Source organism: Triturus cristatus, chromosome 4_1 (assembly GCF_964204655.1).
Source record: "Triturus cristatus chromosome 4_1, aTriCri1.1, whole genome shotgun sequence".
Taxonomy (NCBI): domain Eukaryota; kingdom Metazoa; phylum Chordata; class Amphibia; order Caudata; family Salamandridae; genus Triturus; species Triturus cristatus.
The window spans coordinates 250,371,499-250,393,064 of NC_140585.1; the positions used below are offsets into that span (position 1 = coordinate 250,371,499).

At 43.9% G+C, this 21,566-nt stretch overlaps 1 protein-coding gene across 6 annotated transcripts in view; it reads right to left on the reverse strand.

The window, feature by feature from the left end:
- Positions 1-21,566, reverse strand: part of CNOT4 (CCR4-NOT transcription complex subunit 4) — a 753,420-nt gene that overhangs the window by 229,309 nt on the left and 502,545 nt on the right. For all 6 annotated transcript variants that reach the window (XM_085651989.1, XM_085651993.1, XM_085651992.1 and 3 more), the window contains exon 10: positions 21,271-21,520. In XM_085651989.1, coding sequence (XP_085508115.1) covers positions 21,271-21,520 — 250 coding nt within the window. The remainder of the gene's footprint in view (positions 1-21,270; positions 21,521-21,566) is intronic.

Consider the following 21,566-nt stretch of genomic DNA (forward strand, 5'->3'; position numbering starts at 1 on the left):
TTACCAGTATGCATCTGTTCTTGGCATGTAGAGCTGCAGATCTACACACTATGCATAGATCGCCATCTGGTGTTGGGCCCGGATGTTTGCACTTGTTTTTGTCCTGGAAAGTCTTTGGAAGTCACGAGATAGGCTGCAACTCCTTAGGATGCTAGTGCGCATGGGCATCGGCTCCATCCGCAGATTTTTTTTCGCCAGCAGGGAAATGGAGTTTTGTAAGAAACAGGAAAGATGCCCATGTATGCTGTATTTAAATAAGATAATACTGGAACAGATAAAGGTAGCCGGGAAGGCAGGTGGGCGTGTGTAGATCTGGAGCTCTACATGCCAGGAACAAATGTATACTGGTAAGTAGCATATTCCATTAGAGGCATATCAGCTGCAGATTACACACTAAGCATAGATTGTATAGCAGTATCCCCTCCTAGTGGCGACCACTAGTATCTGTTGCAGTAGTTTGAAATAGTGTTTTGAGTAAAGCCTGGCCCAGACTAGCCTGTTGTTTAGTTTGCACATCTACACAATAGTGTTTTGTGAACGTGTGCGGTGTAGACCATGTAGCTGCTCTGCAGATATTATCTAAGGGAATGTTCCCTAAAAATGCCATTGAAGCCCCTATCTTTCTTGTAGAGTGGGCTTTAGGGGGAACAGATAATGTACGTTTTGCTTTGTGTTAGCAAATTTTTATGCATTTGACAATCCACCTAGTTATCCCAGATTTTGATATGGGGTTGCCTTTGTGTGGTGGTGAGAAAGACACGAATAGTTGTTTGGTCTTAGGAAAGGGTTTTGTCCTCTCTATGTAGTAAAGCATTGCTCTTTTGACATCTAAGGTGTGAAGAGCTCTTTCTGCGACTGTTTATGGCTGCGAGAAGAATACGGGCAGCTCCACAGATTGATTGAGGTGGAAAGGGGAAATGACTTTAGGGAGGAATTTAGGATTAGTTCGGAGAACAACCTTATTATGATGCATTTGCAGAAAGGGTTCCTGAATGGTTAGTGCTTGTAGTTCGCTAACTCTTCGTAGAGAAGTAATGGCTACTAGGAACGCAGTTTTCCATGTTAAGAATTGTAGCTCACATTTATGTAGAGGTTCAAATGGAGGCCCCATTAGTCTTGTGAGAACTATGTTTAAATTCCACACAAGTGAAGGTGGTGCTCTGGGAGGAATTATTCTTTTGAGGCCCTCCATAAAGACTTTTATAGCAGGTACTCTGAAAAGTGATAGATGTCTATTTTGTAGATATGCTGCTATGGCAGCAAGATGCAGTCTAATAGATGTGTAGACTAAGTTGCGTCTTTGGAGGTGTAGTAAGTAGCCTATGATGTGTTGGATAGACACATCTAGGGGATTGGTGTTATGACAATACATTACAAAACATTTCCACTTGGCTGCATAGCATGCTCTAGTGGTAGGCAGTCTAGCTTCTTTGATGACGTTCATACAGTCAGGGGGAAGGTTAAGGTAACCAAATTCTAGGACCTCAGGAGCCAGATCGCCAGGTTGAGCTGAGCTGGTTCCGGGTGTCTGATTTCTCCGTGGTTCTGGGTTAAGAGGCGTGGAGAGAGGTTTAACTTCTGGTGCATAACTACAGAGAGTTCCAGCAATGTGGTGTACCACGGTTGTCTGGCCCAAGTTGGAGCAACTAGGATGAGAGTTAAGGAATGTTGCTGTAGTTTGCGCACCACTGGTGGAATGAGTGGGAGATGCGGAAAAGCGTACGCAAACCTGCCTGACCAGTTCATCCAAATCGCATTGCCTTTGGATAATGGGTGTGGATATCTGGCGGCGAAGCTTGGGCATTTGGCGTTTTCTTGGGTGCCGAAGAGGTCTATCTGTGGTTGCCCCCACATATGAAAAAAACGGTTGAAGAACTTGCGGACGAAGTTGCCACTCGTGGATCTGTTGTGTTTGACGGCTCAACAGATCGGCTATGGTGTTTTGGACTCCTGGGACATGTTGGGCTAGGAGTAAAATGTTCTGAGGTATAGCCCACCTCCATATGTTCTGTGCTAGCAGAGAGCTGCAGAGTGTGTGTCCCACCTTGGTTTTGTATGTAGTACATGGCTGTCATGTCCGTGCAGACTAAGACAGCCTTGCATGGTATGTGTTTTTTAAATGCTTTTAAGGCTAGGAATATGGCTAGTAACTCCAGGTGGTTGATGTGGAGTAACGTTTGCTGAGGTGTCCATCTGCCCTGCATGGTGTGACGTAGTAGGTGAGCTCCCCAGCCAGAGAGCGATGTGTCCGCCGTGATAACTATTTGAGGAATCAGCTCTAGGAATGGTTGCCCTTTGGAAAGGTTCTTGGTGTTCCACCACTGCAGAGAGCGATGTGTACGACCGTCTACCAACACCAGATCTGTTAACGGACATTGAGCCTGGTTCCACTGGCGTGCTAAGCACTCTTGGAGAGGACGCATCTGGAGTCGTGCATGCGGCACTATGAATATGCAAGAGGCCATCATCCCTATGAGTTGCATGAACACTCGAGCTGGAAGAGAGTGCTGCGGTTGGAATTTGGTGAGAAGAAATTTGGTGAGAAGAGTTTGCATGCTCGCTATCCTGGCGGGACTGGGATAGGCTAGCGCCCTCGAGGTGTCTATTGTGGCACTGAGGTATTGTTGTGTGCATTGGAGACAAGGGAGTCTAGTGATGCGGGGCCTTTAATGTAGGCTGGATCAGTAGGGGTCACTTCTTGAAGCTAAGCATTAAGTGACCAGTCTTAGGATCCTTTACCAAAGTTTTTTTGGATAGGATCTGGGCGAAACAGTTCTTCTGTGGGAGGTAGATCCTTCGGTGCCGACTGTTGGTACTGTAAGCTTTTTCGACGCCAACTCCGTAGCGGTTCTGGGTTCGGAACCGTGCGGTTTTGCAGTGTCTTTGACCGATGGAACCAGTTTCTTCGGTTCCGAGGTCTTTTTCGGCTTCGAAGCATGGGAGTCGGGGCCCTTTGGTGGCAGTTTTTTGGTCGGCTCAGAGTGTGTTGTCGGTGAGCCGGTGCCAGTTTTCGACGCAGAGTGCTTGGATGTCAAAGCAACGGTCGGCGTGGATGAGGACGAGAACGACTTCTTTTTCGGTGCCTGTGTATGTTTTTTGGCACTGAGGGTAGGCTGACTAGAGCCCGAGTCACTTGAAGGCTTAGTAGGATTCTTTATCGGGCCCGAAGGCGGGGCATGGGAAGCAGTCTCTCGGTGTGCACCTGGGCCCGAAGGTGAAGGTGTGACCAAAGCCTTTTTAAATGGTGCAGAGGGGGGGATTGGGGGTCGAGGTCGACGTCTGTACTCACGGCCCTCTGTGCTGGAGTGATGCCCTCGACGTCAGAGTCATCGGCTTCGGAGGCGCTGATGAGGCCTTCCTCGACCCGCTCCTGCTCTGGCACATCGACGCCCTCTTGGGAGATGGTATCGGGGAACGAAGACGAGCGAGCCATGGTTCTTCTAGCTCGTCGGTTCCAAATAGTCGTCTTGGAGTGGAAGGAGGTGCAAGCTGGACAGTCTCTGGCCTCGTGCTCCGGTGAGAGGCAGAGGTTGCACACCTCATGCAGGTTGGTGTGGGGAAACATCGACCCACATCGAGGACACTTTTTGAATGGCGTCCTTTCCATGAGCCAGAAGTTGAGGTCCATTTAGGCCTGAAGGCCTTCGTCGACGACCGGAATCGAAGACTTCGAAGTTGAGTCGTGTGGACTGGAAGAACGCGATCGAGACAATACCGTAGAAAAGGGCAGGATTGCGTGTCGAAAGAGAAAAACGGTAACGGTTCTGAACTGGAGCGCGAGAAACATCCGAGCCCGATGGCGGAAAAAAATCTGAGGATGGAGCCGATGCCCATGCGCACTATGATCTAAAGGATGAGTCGCCGACCTTGTGACTTCCAAAGACTTTCCAAGACAAAAACAAGTGCAAACATCCGGGCCCAACACCAGATGGCGATCTATGCATAGTGTGTAATCTGCAGCTCATATGCCTCGAACATATGTTTTCCTGTTCTGCTTTTGGCATGAAGTCATGCCATAGAGTGACATGGATTCCAGTAGGCCATTAATACAAAGGTGACCTGTACTCATTTCCCAGAATCACACACTGTGGATGGCACTATTCCTTCATATTGGAGAGGAAGAAAGCTCAACATAGATTATCCCTAGATTTAGAGAAGTAGACATTACTGCATGTAAGAATTATGTTCAGATTTGACACAGGTACGTTTAATATGAGGTACACAATTCTACCAGATGCAGGTCTACTGCTTTGAATATTTTACAAAGAAGCATTCTGTGGGCATTGACTCAAAAGCATATTCCTTACACGCACTGTGGGACAAAATATATAAGGGACAAACTTCACATTCTGCATTTGTAGAACGGACAAGGAAAATGGCACAAATGGTCATACATTGAATAACCCATCAGAACCCTTTAATATTACCCAAAAAAACTAACAAGCAATCCTAGGCCTTATACCACACCCATCTTTACAACCAAGAGACAAAATAAACCACAAAGGGATCTGACAATCATTGGTAAATGTTCACAAACACCCAACAAAGGTCTGCCCCAGGCCCGGATGGTAATTCGAAGCAACTGGAGATACGAACTGGTAGGTATGGAACTCCATACAAAACACGTGCATACATATGGACAAGACTACCAACCACCCTAGAAGAAACGGAGTCAAACGTCATATAATCAAGTTGTTCAAGAGCGCTTCCAGTTTATAAAGCAAGGACGTTCTCACAGAAAAAGAAGTGAAGCCAAACAGTGTAATCAGACTGCACAATGAATGGAGCTTATAGATTTAACATTTTTGGAACCAGACATATGCAAACTGGTAGGATGGAAAATTCCACAAATTTAACATAAGATCGAATAATTCCTGTTACTAGTTTTGAAAGATAACTTAAAAACACACATGGTATGCAGTGTTCATGCAAACCCAAATACTTGAAATGAATTAAATAAAACAAAACAATATGAAGATACAACTGAACATATGGTTTAATTTGCACAATGGAGAAAGGTGCACAACCCAGTCACTTTTAGCCAAGAGCAACTATGTATTATTGTGTTACATTACTTTCAATCTCTGAAAAGCCCTCTCTGGAAGCATTTGTATCTGTTGTAGTGCTCTGTGCTGTTTTGACCACACAAACAAATCGTACAAAAATTGTAGTGATAAACAACGTATACTTAAATCTATTTGGGGATGAACGTCTATTATGTCAGATTGTGTCACATGATCCTCCTTTAAAAGACTTTAAATCTCATGAACATACTGTTGTCATCCTGAATTAAAACTTGATTTGGTGTATTCACTTTTTGGTGCTACAAACGGGACAGATTACAGGGATAAAGTCTTTAAAAATACAACAGTGTTTAGGGAACAGCTACGGATGTCTCTCAGTACACACAAGCTTTTTAGACAACATAATAAACCTTTCAGTTATTTTCTTTTTTTATAAAAACGCAGTAAAACCATTGTGTGTGTGTACAGTAGTTTGAGAGAATGTTTCCAAGTTAGGATTTCCAAGAGGGTGTCATCAGTAGAATGCCTATAGGCCTCCAAGAGCAGGTTCCACACTTTCGACCCAAATGACTGGAAAGAATACATGCCAATCTCAAACAGGTTCAATCAAGTCGCTACCATGTTTTCAGCAGTGTGTTTTATCTAATCCCAACGTGGCTGTATCATTCCCTTTCCATTTGTGTAATGTGAAGAGAATTCCACCAAATACGCAGGTAAAGATGAAAAAGGAAAAAACACCAGCTTTCCCAGTAAGAGGTAAAGCCGCTACATGAAGCCGGATTGATAAGTGCAAAACTAAACACGCTGGCTAGTTAAGTAATGCCTAAAAGGGAGTGGCTAACTAATAACAGGCTGAGTATATTGTGTAGTTGCTGATTGATTTACTGTAGTAGAACAAAAGAGAAATGATTTGCTTGCTCAGGTTTTTTCTGCTTTTTGGTCACCTTTCGCCTGTCTGACTACAGAGGCCCCCCACCACCCAGGCCCTTTTGACATACAAGAAAATGTCTTCAGCATTAGTTGGATTCCTCATTCTCTGGGACATATCTTCGTCTTCCAGGAAATCTTCTGCTGGACATAGTAATTATAAAATAAACTGTAGGCTTAATTCCTTGATTTCGAGGACTACTGTATCAAGAGTGAATGTCACTTTTGGGTGATTACCTATGCTGTGGCCATCTTTGTTTGATATTTTTAAAGGTGCAGAGGACTGATGTCTCCTTTTTAGGTCTCGCTGAGCCAGCGCATGCGCTGCTCTGCGAGAAATTTAGTGTGTGGGTTTTCAAAGTGCTGCCGCAGGCTTTTGGTGGCCTAGCACTTGCGTGGACGCGAGCGTGCTCGCGCGCAGCCGCCATCTGTCTTTGATCGCGATCACTTTCACGGGCCGCGCGGCCGAGTCACTTTCAAGGCCGCGAGGCCAATGCTTGTTTTAATTGTTACTTGTTATCTGTTACTACACGATTTCAATTGATTGCGGGCGTTAGTGTACATTTCGTCCTTCATTTTTTCTTTCAGATTTGAAATAATAACCGATACTCTACCGCCATCAAATGGCTAAATATCTAAACTCTGCAACATAACAGAGAGTAGGTCAAATATCCAGAATGTCTCAAACTCTTCAGAGATTAATTTATAAAACCAAAACAAATTACTTGTCCATCACGTAGCACGGTTAGGCTAATACAGTGATAGCATTTTTAAGACCTGTGGTCAGTATATTCAGATCCTATCAGATGGCTGGTGTAAAAGTCTGCTGTACGAAAAAGTAGTAGGAAGAAATCCAACCACTTTGCAAAATGAGAACGTTAACAAATAAAATTTTATGTATTCTTTTGTACACATTGCTCAAAGTTTCGTATATCTAAACTGGTTTTAGTGCCCTATGATCTATAACATACATATGTGAATGTGTCGTCATGCAAGCATGGACGTCGATTCACCAAAATACCAGGGGTAGTGGAAGTGACATCACTTGTCCTTTGTCAATAATGACATCACAGGAAGTGACAACATATGACCGTTCCTTACTTTTTCTAGCCTCTACCACCTACCTCGCACCTCTGTCCCACTGCCGCATCCATCTTTTCTCACATTTCGCTGTCTCTGTATCACCTCTTTTTTTACCCTATCCCCCCATCTCAGTTTTTGCGGTTTCATTTTCACCTATCTTTTTATCTTTCATTTAGTTCACCTTTTGATCTTTGTTTCTTTAGATCCCCTCTTTCTCCCCTCCCCCCTCTTTCTGAGTTCTCTCACTCCAGTCTGCTGCTTTTTCACCTCTCATCTCCCTTTCTCGAACTCTTTGAATTGTCTCTATGATCTGCCCGCCCTCTTTTTCTGATCTGTCTCTCTCATCCATCCGTCTCCATCACTTTTTTTTCACACCTGGCTCACCCTCTCTTTGTCACTTATACGGTCTCTTTATCGTCTGTTATAGCCTGTCTTTCCCTCACCTTCTCAATCTCCCTTTCAGATAGGGTTTTCTTTGTCGGTCACCTGTCTCTCTTTCTCATACAAACATGCACACACCTGGATACGAACAGAACGAAATAAGTCAGTCAACTTAACTGTGGTTTCACGACGTTTGAAACTGGGTGGTGTTCTTAGTACATGGACACTGTCTTTGTATTTGTCACAGGCCTGCTACTCTGCAGTGTCCTCCTCCTGTCTTCTCTGGTCTTCTTCCCCTATTCATTCATTCATTCATTCATTCATTCTCTCTCGCTTTGTCTCACTCTCTACTTTCTCTCATCTTTCACATATGCTGATTTTGTCTCTCAGTCACCATATGTGCTTAACAACAGCCAAAGACATGGAGATGCTTTTTTACCAGTGCTATGTCCACTAGGAAAATATGTAATTATATTGCAAGATTGTTGCTTTCTGCCATGAGATTGTTTTCCATGCCTTCCTGTACTGCAAAGTTAGCTAAGGCACACCTCAGAGTACAACACCCGACACAAATGTTGCGTCATTGTCAAGTTTCAGTTGGAAACATTTTGATTCATCGTAGCCCTGTGTTCCACTCCTGAAAGCATATCATTCTCATAAACGTTCTAAATAACTACTGGCTACTAAAATTAAAGAAGGATCAGGAGACCCACTGTTTCATTTTCATTTCCGTCAGACCTCTCATGCCCGGGGTCGCAAAGGCAGTGCCAGAAGTAGCAGGGGCACGTCAGGGGTCAAAGCTGCAACCCCTTAATGATGTCCATGAACGCAAGGCATAATTTCACCAAGTTTGAATGTTGTATCTACACACTCCCTTTGACGCCCGCAAATAGGGATTCCTCATGGGAGCATAAGTCACCCTTTTGAGTAGAAGTGAGCAAGTCACCGAAAGCCCGAGCCTCAGGCCTATCTCTCAATTAATCAATCAGGGTTGGTAAAGTGCCACTACTCATCCGTGAGGGTTTCAAGGTGCTGGCTGAGCTCGAGGTCATCTTGGAATCTTGAGCAACAAGCATTGGTATAGCCAATAGGTCTCGCTTTTGGGACCTTATAAGTATTTAGTTATGCAGCACAATATCCTTGGTGCAACAACTGTTGCATGGCTAAACACTTATAAGGTCCCAAAGGTGAGACCTATTTGCTATGCCAATGCTTGTTCATCAAGGATTTAATGCGGCAGACATTCCAGGAACCTAGTAAAGTTCCTGAAATTCCTGCATGCCCCTACCCCCAAACGTCTAACTGCTCACAGGATGAACACTTTTCATATTAAAACCGAGACAGAAGTCACTTATTTAGTGTGTCATTACTTGCAAACTATGAAAGTTATAAAGTCTGAAAGAAGTACCTCACCATGAGTTAAACTATCTACAAAAGCCATTTCAAAATTCACATAGAACAATTTCATTCTACACGCCAATGTGAAACTTTCTTGTCAAAACAGTGCAGTGTTCCACACCTCATGTCAGACTTAAGATCCTGAAAGATCTTAACGAGTTCACGGGTTCAGTGCTTTCACAATTTAGAGTCCAGAGGTGAGAGCAAAGAAAACAAATTAAGAATTTTGCATTAAATATTTCCTATCTCATCCAGAAAGTTATCAGATAGAGCAATACCTCCAGTTCCTTTGCCAAAACAAAACCTTTGAGAAAATGTATAATTTAAACATATTTATAGCAGGCTAATGTTAACAATCCACACATTTTTCAAAATCTGTGAAGGTGCATCGCCTCTGCAGAGAAAATAAATGTGCTTTCAGGATTGTCATCCATTGAAAAGGAAGATGGGGGAGTTGACCTGTTAATTGCCCAACACTTTGGGCAAGTTGAAAAGACACTCCTGTATAATTCTGGATCATGTCCAATCGCAAAATATTGTTTTGTGAACGGTCTGGTATCTTAAACATAGTTAAGATCATAAACATAACTTCTGTCAACATTAGAAAGACCTTGTCATTACAGATGCACCAAGTAGCCCTGTCATTGGTGCTCTCTGAAAACATAGTCCCTGCATGCAATGAGAGTATTTCCTTGAGTATTCATCAAAAGGATCGAGGCATATAGGTAAGTAGTCATCAACCACTACCACAGAAATATCAGCAGCAATTAATACAGAGGACTTTCTACAGTAACAAAATAAAATATCCGCAGGTCAGGTGAGCCTAATAAAGCTCTAAAGACATAGCACAAGCAGAGACCTTTAATTGTACATAAGGGGAATCCTTTAAGAAGGACGGAATCCCAACACTTACCAGAGTGGCATGCTTCGTCATCTGGGATGTCCTCTTGGTTACAAAACCTAGTGAAGCCAGGGGCTGTGAAGAGTTGTGGAGGGATGTGAAGAGTTTTAATTTTTAAGAGTGATGGGCGCAGTGCACTAATGTGGAAAGTAATATGTGATCTAAAATTGACTAACAGGAGAGGAAAAAAATTATTCATAATCTCCTGATGTCAAGATTAAAAACAGTGCAGATGCAGTTATGAAATATAGACTGCATTTGTCCAGAAACAAGGTCTACAAGTTTTGGCCATTATGATCACTGTTGATCGTGGCCTTCCTCAGGACCTAGATGTATTATGCTACTGCATATTTGTAAATCAGTGAAATGTTTATCAAGACTTGGGTTGGAACATATACAACCTACAAAACTTGTTGTCTCGGTTCTCAGTTGATTACAATGTGTTTATAACACATAAAAAGAAAAAAGAGACATCAGAGTTATCGTATAATCCTGAAGAATCTTGACATCAGGAGATAATTAATAAAAGTTTTTTCCTCTCCTGTTAGTCAATTTTAGATCACATATCACTTTCCACATTAGTGCACTGCACCCAACACTCTTAAAAAATTAAAACTCTTCACATCAGATGGATTTTAGGAAATCCTATTACTGAATAACATCATAAAAACATCCCTGAGCTCCTCCCTCACAGTGAGGGGGTTGTAGCTGTTGGCTGCACTAGGTTTTGCAACCGAGAGGAGATCCCAGATGACAAAGCATGCCACTCTGGTGGGTGATGGTATTCCGTCCTTCTTAAAGGATTCCCCTTAAAAGTCTCTGCTTGTGCTATATGTCTTTAGAGCTTTATTAGGCACACCGTACCTGCGGATATTTTGTTGTGTTGTAATAGTCGTATTTGGGGAACATATCTGCGCTGGTCTTAGAAACCTTTCCCTTAGACCCGCTACTATTTCCTGTGTAGACTTTCAACAGTAATCACGCTCATAAAAGTATTACAGAAAGCACATTCTTGACTAGCTAAGTTCTCAATCAATTTTAATGACAAATCACAAAAATTGAGACCTACCAAACAGGCTTGTCTTCTGCTTGTGAATTTAGAAAACATCTTATTCTGAAGTAAAGTTTCAGGTTTCCTCGAAGCAAAATATTGTACCAGCTTCAAAGGAACAAATAGCAGTAAAAATAAATGACATAGGTGGGACCAGCAGAAGTTGCTTAAATCACAATATGCGAAATACCCAAAACCATAAACAGGGACCGCTGCAGCCAAATCTTTTAAGGCAGATGACATGAAGAAATACGGTCAGTTTAGAAAAGTTTCGATAGCAGTTCTGGATAGTTCTTATAGAAGAGATGACAAATACTGATTTGCCACAATTCTGCTTATTACAGGCTTATTTTGAACTCCAAAACAAAGTCTCTCTCTAGACGTCGAACATTGAAGATTTGAAAGGATTAGGTTCTGTATTACAGTATATTGGCCTGAATTCACCACAACTCAGAATTCTATGTCAGGACAGGAGGTAGGACACCAAGATTATGCATTTCCTTCCACGATGTAATATCAACAGATATTAGTAACATTTACAATACCAATTAAACTTCTTTGAAACAAATTAGAAACCAGATGGGTTATACATTATCAGAGGAAAATCCATGGGCGCTCAGCAGCTCGCCACAAAGTCAATGTAGGTATCAAAAACGGCTTATTTCTGTGTGGCTCAGCAGCTGGAAGGTAGGTGCTCATGCGAGTGACCACTGCCTGTTTACTTTTCGTTTGGCTGGTTACTGGTGAGGAATGTTTTGGTTCTTTACAGCTGGATTTGCATTCCCAAATTGGTTAATAATTTTTTATTATAGTAAATATCTGGCAATTGTCCCACCTTCTCGCCCATCCCTATCTGAAACTGGTAGATTGTCAGGCCGCCAGAGACAGAATTCAGGGGGCTGGAAGTTAGTTGGCCACAAGTTCAGCAGTCTGATCATTTTGAAGAGGAGCTGACTCGCAAATGGGCTCACATCCCCTTGAAAGGCAAGGCTCTTGCGACAGCAAGGTAAGACCAGAGGAGTGTGGTGTGTGGGGCATTGGTGCTGGAATAATTTTCAGAGTGGTTGTGCCGTCATCAATATTGCATGACTATAGTCTTTAGGGATGGTAAAAAATTAAAGTGACATGCACAAAACAAGTGTAACAAATGAGCCATGCCATTCAGCAGGAGCGTGGTATGGGTGTGATATGTAGATGGTTGTACATTTTTAAGCCCACTGTAGCAAATATGTTGCTAAACCATGGTGTGGTAGCACAATGCAATTTACAGACAGCACATTTTTCATTGAAATGGCCACAAAATTTGCACAGACATGCAGTTTTACTGATAAAACTAAATACTGCACAAACTATAATATGTATACATTTGGTTTCAGGGAATAGTTAATTGTGCATCCCCAAGTAAAGTGTTTTATTTTTATTTTATTTTTTTAAATCACATTAAAATCTTTGGAGCAGATTTACTAACTTTCCACACAACGTAGCAGGAAAGTGACTGCGCTGCATTGCGTGGGAGACAGAAGAAATGCACCATATTTACAAAGATATAGAACATTTCTGCTGGCACACTTTGTGGAGCCAAGCACCAACGCAGACACAATTGCACAATGATGGTGCAAGGGTGCCTGGATTACTAGCAGTATTTTTTTTGTGCAGTGAGGGACAGGATCCTGCAAAAAACACAATCGTTAAAGGCATTCTCATTTTTTTGTGTGTGATCTGGAATGCATCACACATAGAAAAAGGAAGTAACTTGGAGAAAAAAAAGATATTACTCCTCATTAAGATATTACCCCTCATTAAGCCTGGTTTTCGAAAGAGTACAATTTCCCAGGTTTACAACTCAGTAAATCTGGGAATGTGCCAAAATCCATGGGTGGATGCTTAGGAACGCACCCCTGACAGAAGGTAAAAAGCAAGGCAGCAAAATGCGTTGCCTTGTGTAATCTTGGCTTTAGTAAACCACGCAGAGCCATGCATTGCTTAGTAAACCCCAGTTTAAGGGCTAGTGTCACCTTGCATGACTCAAAGGCATCGCAAGCCATTAGTAAATTCGGCCCTTTGTTTCCATCACCCTTCACAATTACAAAAACAGGTCCTTTCTTAGCTGGTGACATTTTGAAATATTTGTGCCACTCATTTAAAGATTTAAATTTTGTTTAGTTTAGAAAAAAAATAACCTGTTGTCCTATCCTTTCACATTCCATGTATCCCAGAAATGTTATCTAATAGTTAACTTTACAACATCCTTTAACTTCGCGGTTGAAGAAACAAAACTAACACCAATCTTCCGAATAAAAAATGATCAGCAATTTGTCAGAAGACACAGCCTGACATTTGACCCATGTCTTTGGAAGCACAGCCAACGCGACAAGATAAAAAGATGTAAAGGGCTCTTTATTGCTCATTCAAAGCTGCCACACCCCAGAGCCTATGGCGAGAGCTACACCGTGCAGGTGAAGCCAGTTCTCCTTCTGCCCCTGTAGCACATAGCACCCTCATTTTATGGAGCATATAACGAAATAGAAGGGGGTACTGAGGACTGCCGGAGAACTGCCTTTGTGGTGTCCGGGCTGGTCAGAGCAAATCCGATGTTTTTTATAGTGAAACAAGTATCTGCCACTTAATGAAAAAAGTCCAGATTCCTTTAGAGCAGCCTTTAAAACTGTCTCCCCATAGGTTTACATCCACAAATTAAATGCTGTAGGAACAAATCTTCACCTATTACTGCATACAATCCAGCATAAACAAATCTTTGTATAGCTATTTCCCCTTTATTTATTTTGAATGTGCCTCTGCTTCCATTCTATATCCCATTCCTGCATATAAACTACTCTAAATCTCATGCAATCATTCGGTTCCAACATAACCTCCTCTAATGATCACACCTCAGACACGTGTGTACCACAAAGAAAATGTAACTCCAATAACCAATGGACTGACCACGAAGTCTTTCCAGTCATGAGGTAAGGTGACTACTCCTTTCGTGGCGCATGGGCATCGACCCCATAGCTAGATTGTTTTCCCGCAAGAGGGTGAGAATGGAGTACGTATGTGTAGAATAGGGATGTCCATGCATATGTATGTAAATAGGAAGAACTGCAACAACGGCAGGTGTCCTGGGAGGTGGGTGGGCGCATATGAATCTACAGAATTACATGCCAAGAACAGATGCTTACTGGGTAAGTAACATAATCCATTCAAGGCATGTGTTCTGTAGATACACATTCTTTGCATAGACTATATAGCAGTATGCTCCCCAAGCGGTGGCTAACCTGTAGGTGTTGCAGTGGTCTGAAATAGTGTCTTGAGTACTGCTTGGCCTACATTAGCCTGCTGTCGTGCTAACACATCCACACAATACTGTTTGGTAAATGTGTCTGGTGTGGACCATGTAGCTGCTTTACAGATGTCAACTAGAGGAATGTTGCTTAAGAAGGCCATAGTAGCCCCTATTTTGTGTGTAGAACGCGCTCTAGGGGTGTGGATAAAGTTATCTTTGCTTTAGCATAGCATGTTTGAAATGCATTTAACAATTCATCTTGCAATACTAGATTTAGAGATGGGATTGCCTTTGTGGGATGGAGCAAATGCAACAAAATTGTTTTGCGAAAATCTTTGGTCCTTTCTATGTATTACAATAAGGCTCTAACGTCCAGCGTGTGGAAAGCTCGTTCTGCTACTGAATCAGGTTGAGGAAAGAACACACTAAACTCAACTGATTGGTTAATATGAAAAGCAACTTACCACTTTAGGAAGGAATTTTGGTTTGGTGCAGAGAACAACTATCTTTGTGGAGTTGAAAGAATGGGTCTTCTAAGGTTAATGCCTGTAACTCACCAACTTTCCTCAATGAAGTGATGGTAATGAGGAAAGCAATTTTCCATGAAAGAAACTGTAGAAGGCAATTATGTAAGGGTTCATAAGGTGGAACCATTTCTTGTGAGGACAATATTAAGATTCCAAACTGGTGCAGGTGGAAATCTCGGTGGCATTACTCTTTTCAAGCCTTCCATGAAAGCTTTGATTACAGGGATTTTGAATAGAGATAAAGGTTGTCTGTTTTGCAAATATGCAGCTACCACTGCAAGGTGTAAACAAATAGATGTGTAAGTCAACCCAGTTTGCTTTAAGTGCAGCGGGTAACAGATAATGTTTTGTACAGAAGCATCTAGAGGTTGATCTTGTTGTTATTACAACAGACAACAAATCGTTTCCACTTCGTTGCATAGTAACCAAATTCTATGACTTCGGGAGCCAAATTTCTATGTTGAGCTCCTGGAAATTTGGATGTCTGATTTCTCTTTGGCTCTAAGTGAGGAGACTGGAGGAGAGATGTCGTTTTTAATGTGGAACCACTGACAGTTCTAACAGGGTGGTGTACCAAGGTTGACAAGCCTATGTGGGGGCTACTAGAATTAATGTGAGGGATGTTTGCCTGAGCTTCCGAATCAGTAACGGAAGTAGTGGGAGAGGTGGAAAAGTGTAGACAAACATTCCTGACCAGTTCATCCATAGAGCATTGCCTTTGGCTAGAGGGTGTGGGAACCTGGATGCGACATTTGGGCATTCTGCATTGTCTACTGTGGCAAACAGGTCTATTTGTGGCAATCCCCATTGATGGAGAACTTGGGGATGAAGTTCCCACTCGTGAATTTGCTGCCTCTTTCTGCTGAGGTCGGTAATCTGATTGTTTACTCCTGGAAGGTGTTCCACCAGGAGATAGATCCTGTTATGTATTGCCCAGTTCCAAATGTTTTGAGAGAGGCATGAGTTGGAGAGTGTGTGTGTGTCCCTCCCTGTTTTTGTACATAGTACATTTCTGTCATGTCTATACGGACTAGGACAGCTTTGCATACGAGGTGAGTCTGAAAAGCTTTGAGTGCTAGGAACACCGCCAGAAGTTCTAGGTAATGGAGACTTTTGTGATTTTTGCCCCCTCAGTCCCTGAAGTGTGTAATCTTTGAGATGGGCACCCCAACCGGCTTGGGCAGTCTGTGCGGGACAGTGGCTGGGATAGGGCTGACGCAGCTGGAAACCCCTCTGTTGCCGCGAAAGGAAGACTGGCCACGAGAAGTGGAGGAGAGGCCCAAGGATCTGGCCGTAGCTCGAGAGTTCTTGAACCTGACCAGGGCTGAATGTGCCATTTCCCCAAAAAGGCGGGTTGCATCAAAGGGCATGTCCATGAAATTGGCCTGGACATCCCCCCGAAAAGCCAGTTGAACGAAGCCAAGGGTAGCGCCTCAAGGCCACTGTCATTGAAATTGATCTGTCCAGTGAATCGGTCGTATCCAAACCACACCGTATGGCGAAATTTGCTGCATCTCTCCCGTCCTTGACAGCTTGTGAGAGCACAGCCTGGGCCTCCTCCGGGACTTACGGCAGCTCCTGCGCAACCGTCTCCCAAAGAGAGTGGGAGAAATGGTCCAATAAGCATGCGGTATTCACCGACCACAATGCCAGACTGGAGGAAGAAAACATCTTCCCAAATGAGTCCAGTCTCTTGGATCCCCTATCCGGAGGGGCGGAAAGGAATGTGCCCCAGGAAGTAGAGACCTGCACCACTAAACTGTCTAGGGTGGGGTGTTGGCTGAGGAACTTGGGGTATCCCGGAGCTGGGCGATGGCGGCGTGCAATCGTCCTATTCTCAGCGGCCCCTGTGCTAGGCTTGGACCATGTTCCTAGAAGGACATCCGTAAGTGCCTCATTAAAGGGCAATAGGGTTTCAGAGATGGAAGCCCCAGGTTGAAGCACTTCAGTGAAGCGATTAGTCCTGACCTGCACTGAGGGCAACTCCAGACAAAGGACCTCAGCTGCTCTCTTAACTATGGCATAGGACGCCCCCTCCTCCGTAGCCACTGTAGGAGGAGAGAGCAGTAGTCTGTACACTTCTGGGGAAGTATACAGACTACTGGCTTCCCCAAGTTCTCAATACCAGTCTATAGTCTCCTCAGACATCCTGGTTCTCTAATGGGTCTCCAGACTCCTCCCATTCCTCTCCGGAGCCCAGCACGTCCACAAAGTGCTCAGGCGAAAACATATAACTCCTGGGTTCTGTCGACGTCGGAATCAGCGTCGCTCAACGTCATTCTACCTCCGTGTCGTCGGGGATGAGGATGGGGCTTGCGTCACCGATGGGCATCGGCGATGTCGCAGGCACCGACTTCGGGTTCAACGCCTGTGGGAGGTCACGATGGCACGACCGGCGTAGACTCTGATTCGGGATCGGATCCCTGAGACCCCGCAGGCGCCGTGGCCAAAGCAGTCAAACCCGATGGGGCCCCATCCAACCTTGTGGGGCCCAATGGCTCACAAACGGGGTTGTTCGACTCAAATACATGGCGCATGGTATCGTAAAAATCTTTAATTTGAGCAAGTCGCCTCGGCTCCCGGAAAGGGTGGGAGGCGCGAAGTTGACTCTGGCTTCAGCTCCGCAGAACCGTGCCTAGAGCGCTGGTACTCCTTACCTCCCTCGACGACGGATGCCAGTTGAGGTGAAGTCGGAGTCAGCTTGGACTGCTTATGCCTCTCTCCCGAGTGCCCAGACTACCTCGAATGGGAGGAAGTGGACTTCGGGCTTATTGAGCAGTCCCGCGACCTCTTCTTCGAACAGGGCTGTGACCTCCTTGGAGTCTCGCTTAATGGTATCGACTGTCAGGCCACGAGCAACTTCATCGCCCACTCCCTCAAGGTCTTCGGAGCCATCGCCCGACAGTCTGCACACGACTTAGAATCGTGGTCGTGTTCAAGACACCACCCGACGACATGCGGGAACAAGTCCTGCAAGGTTTAAAACCTGTCTTCCTCCCACACATCCCTTGCATATGAAGTCGCTACTCAAAGTCGAGAAAAAATCCTGCCAAAAAGCGGTACAGGGGTAGCTCTTCCCGGATCGGCGCTCAACTGGCGTGGAAAGAAAATAACAGACGTCCGTGAGACTGGGTGGCGCCCATGTAGGTACTGCGGCGTCATAACAGATGCCACACGGACCCACCCGACGTCGCGCACAAGGGGTATTGGCTCAGCATAAGTTTCCGGATCCAGCCTGACGCCTGGGTAATTCAAAGTTAAGGAATCTGCAGCTAGAAGTCTATCATATTGTCGTCATCAGGAAGCTTGTGCTTAGAAGGCGGCTTTGCGTGCATATTTCGCGTATTAGGATTAATGTAAAGTTTATTTTGTTTGGGATCAGATTTGGATGGTACAATATCTATTTTCGGATCCGAAGGTACTGAAGGGACATTTTTGGTTTCCGGCACCGACGGTTTCAGGCTGAGTTGGAATGGCCTTTCGATACGGAAGGTTTTTGCTCCAAAGGCTGTTTCTCTTTCGCCAAACCAACTTTGTGCTTGCAACCCGAAAGTTTAGGCTCCTAAGTGGATTTCGGCCGACTGTCTCGAGCCGGAAGGCGTGACGACATGTTTCGGTGCAGAGCCAGGAGGCGGAGCTACAGAAACATGGTCTCAGTGCTGATCTTGGCCAGAAGGCAGAGGTTGTGCCGAAGCCTTAGATTTTTTGGGAGTGGGCGGACGGGGCAAAGGGTCTTCTGTACTCCCCTCACCCTGCGGCACATCGTCGACCTTGAGGTTTATCTCCAACTCCGAATCGGAGTCCAACAAGGAGAAGGCCTGTTCTTCCTCAGCTGCTAAGGGGTCGAGGTCCTCTAGCTCGGAGGCTTCACTGAAGATATCAAGCGTGTTGTCAACGTGTTAGCGCTGTATCTCCCGACGTCGAGCCAGATGATCGCAGAGAGTTTTCTTCGACTGAAACGATTTGCATGCGTTGCAGTCTTCTTTCTCTGTGCCCGGAGACAAATACAAGTTACACACCTTGTGAGAGTCAGTGCGCGTGTACTTGGCGTGGCACTGAGGACAGAATTTGAACAGAGTCCTCTTCATCGGGGAAGAGCTGGACCGACGCGGTTAGGCCCGAAGGCCGCCAACGAAACTTTCCGATCGAAATTTGGAGATTTCGTTGACCGAATCGCTACGCGGAGAAGTGGGAAATGCGTATGATACAAAACTGTTGACTATAGAGTGGATTGCACACTTAGGGGAACCCGAAGAATGGTTTCGAACCAGAGCGCAGCAATACATGTCCGAACCAGATGGCGGAATAAAACAATCTAACAACGGAGTCGATGTCCATGCGCAGTATCACCAAAAGGAGGAGTCACCTAATCTCGTGACTGGAAAGACTTAATCAAAGAAAAACAACTTGAAAACATCCGGACCCAACACTAGATGGCAGGAGTATGCAAAGCACAAATGCCTTAAACATACAATTTCAATTCAATGAACGATGGATTCCTGATTGATAATTGTAGGCATTTTGAAAGACATGTTTTGCATTCAACATGCCATTTGGGAAACTATATTGTGGCACAAGTGGCAACTGTTGGATCCCAAAGGTCTGACAGATGGATATCAATGGGAAGGCACCATGGTGGCTCAGAATCACAAATCAGAGTGGATCCAACATATGCCATATGAACACTGTGCAAGACAATTTTGCAACCTCAGCAGACAAGACTTTGTTGGTGTTGAAGATTTAGCCTAAACTAGTGGAGCAGGCCTCCTCTGAAGCGAGACTCATGGCACAAGAGTGTCTCTTCACAGATTTCTTTGTTGAAGAGCTGGATAAATTAGATAATACATTTACTTCCTTAGATATGGCACAGACTTGAATAGGATTTTCAATCACTGTTTTTCTGGGCTGGGGGTTACAGGAGACACTAAGTCTAGCCTCTTTTACTGCCAGGGTCCTGAAAGGTATCAAGCATCTCGAAACAGGGTGGGCATTGGGCAGGGGTGGTTTTGGGGACATGAGGGGTTATGGGGTTGCAGGGCCAGGAGCAGCTACGCCTGCCGATTGGTTTTGTTTTGCAGCTTAACATTTATTTACTACATTCACAAGAAATAGTTATCAACTACTTTGTTTTTCTGTCAATCTGGGCTTTAACAATGGAGATTTTTCACTCAATTGCATTTTGTCTATCAGAAGCGTAGCTTTATCACAGTTAAGAATGTTTTTTTATGCTCTGCCAACAGCCATGCCGATAAAGTCACAATGTTTCATTACTGGAAGGCAGGTCAAAAGTTTTCAATTTGTTGTTGTAGTTAATGAGCGCATTCTTTGACCACTTTTCCCTTTTTCTGAAAATGATTTAGATCTAAAACTATAGCTATCACCCACTGCTATTCAGTTCTTGCTCTCCCCGCTTTCAAAGGCCAACTACTAAGGAGGATACAAATCTTAAATATTTTTATAATAGTTGGCATATGACTTTTTCTAGCAGTTTTAAAATTATTTGTAACATGACTAACCTCATTTGTATAATGCTTTATTATTAATTTAAGTGACTGGTGCATGAAGGGGACACCGAGAAACAGTCAAGTTAAAAAGAAATACAATGGACTGATAAGGTGGTGAGTGAAGCAGCAATCATTGCTTCAAGTGTCCTTAAACACTTTGAAACTTGAGGTGAGTGGTCTGTTGCTCCCAGTTTTTACAGGTATGAAATATACCAAGTGAGGATAGCAGAAAAAATATGGACGTATAAAATCTGATAATAGCAGTAGAGTGCATTCCCTCAAAGAACCAAGAAACCCGACAGCAGAACTAAGGAAACACTAAAAAATCCCAGTCAAAAGAAGCAAATACTGGATGATCTCAGTCTGAACAAGAAAAACCAGACAGCCCCGATGGCTGTTCCAACTATGTCATGACTTTTCTCCAGCTCAACAAAAAAACACAATAATAAAAAGGGGCAGAATCTGTCATATTTGGGTCGTTTACAGAGCAAAGGGAACTTTTTGAAAGTGGGATATAGACTTGAAATACTGATTTCCTGCCTATCATCTGGCAAAGGAGTTGTCTAATAATGATTTCACAGCTTTCAATGTAAATAACTTCAGCAACTGCCTGTTTTACAGTTATTCAGTTCACAAGTTAAAATAAACAATAAAAAACTCCAACTTTTAGAGCATTCTAGAGGGATGATCCCATAACAAATATTGGCGACAGCACAGTCACACACTGTTGCTCAGTTAGGAGGGATAAATGTTAGTGCTTTAGAAATGAACGGGTAAAGGATTTAAAATGGAGCTCTAGATGTTGGAATCCTTAACACAAGTCCCTTAAAGATGACATCTGTTGAATGATGCCACAATATGCCTCCTAAATCAAGCAGACATCATTAAACAAAGGACCATTCTTGAATGCTTACTGTCGATGAGAGTTTAACAAAGATGCAATATTTGTATCTGGCCACATTACTGCAATAAAGGCGGATTGAAAGTCTATGCCTAAAACTCAAATGAAGGAAACTTTAACAATGAGCAAAAGTAAATGGGTATATAGCTAGCAACTGATCCTCTATCAACACCTCCCCTCGCAAAATGTAAGGAAGTTTCTTTTTTTTGCTGGCCTTCCTTCCCCCTGTGTAAGCTTGCAAATTATAATGGACACCAACTAGCCCAACTGTAAAACATTCATGAACATACCTGATGTGAAAAGGCTCTGTGGTTCTGGAGCTGTGGGCCAGTCACTGGAGGTCTGTGGAGAACTAGGGAAGGGAGGAAGTCCACTGGGTATAGGATTCGGATGCCGGAAATTGTCCGAGAAGAGTGACTGTGATTCCGTTGTGGCTCCCTCAAAGGGTGACCGTGCACTGTGATTAGTGGAACTGATGGGGATGATTGTGTTGGATTTGGTTAAGCCTGGTGGGGGCGATGGTGATTCACTGGTTAATATCTGCAACACAAGAAGGGAAATAACTGATTTCATGATGTACATCATT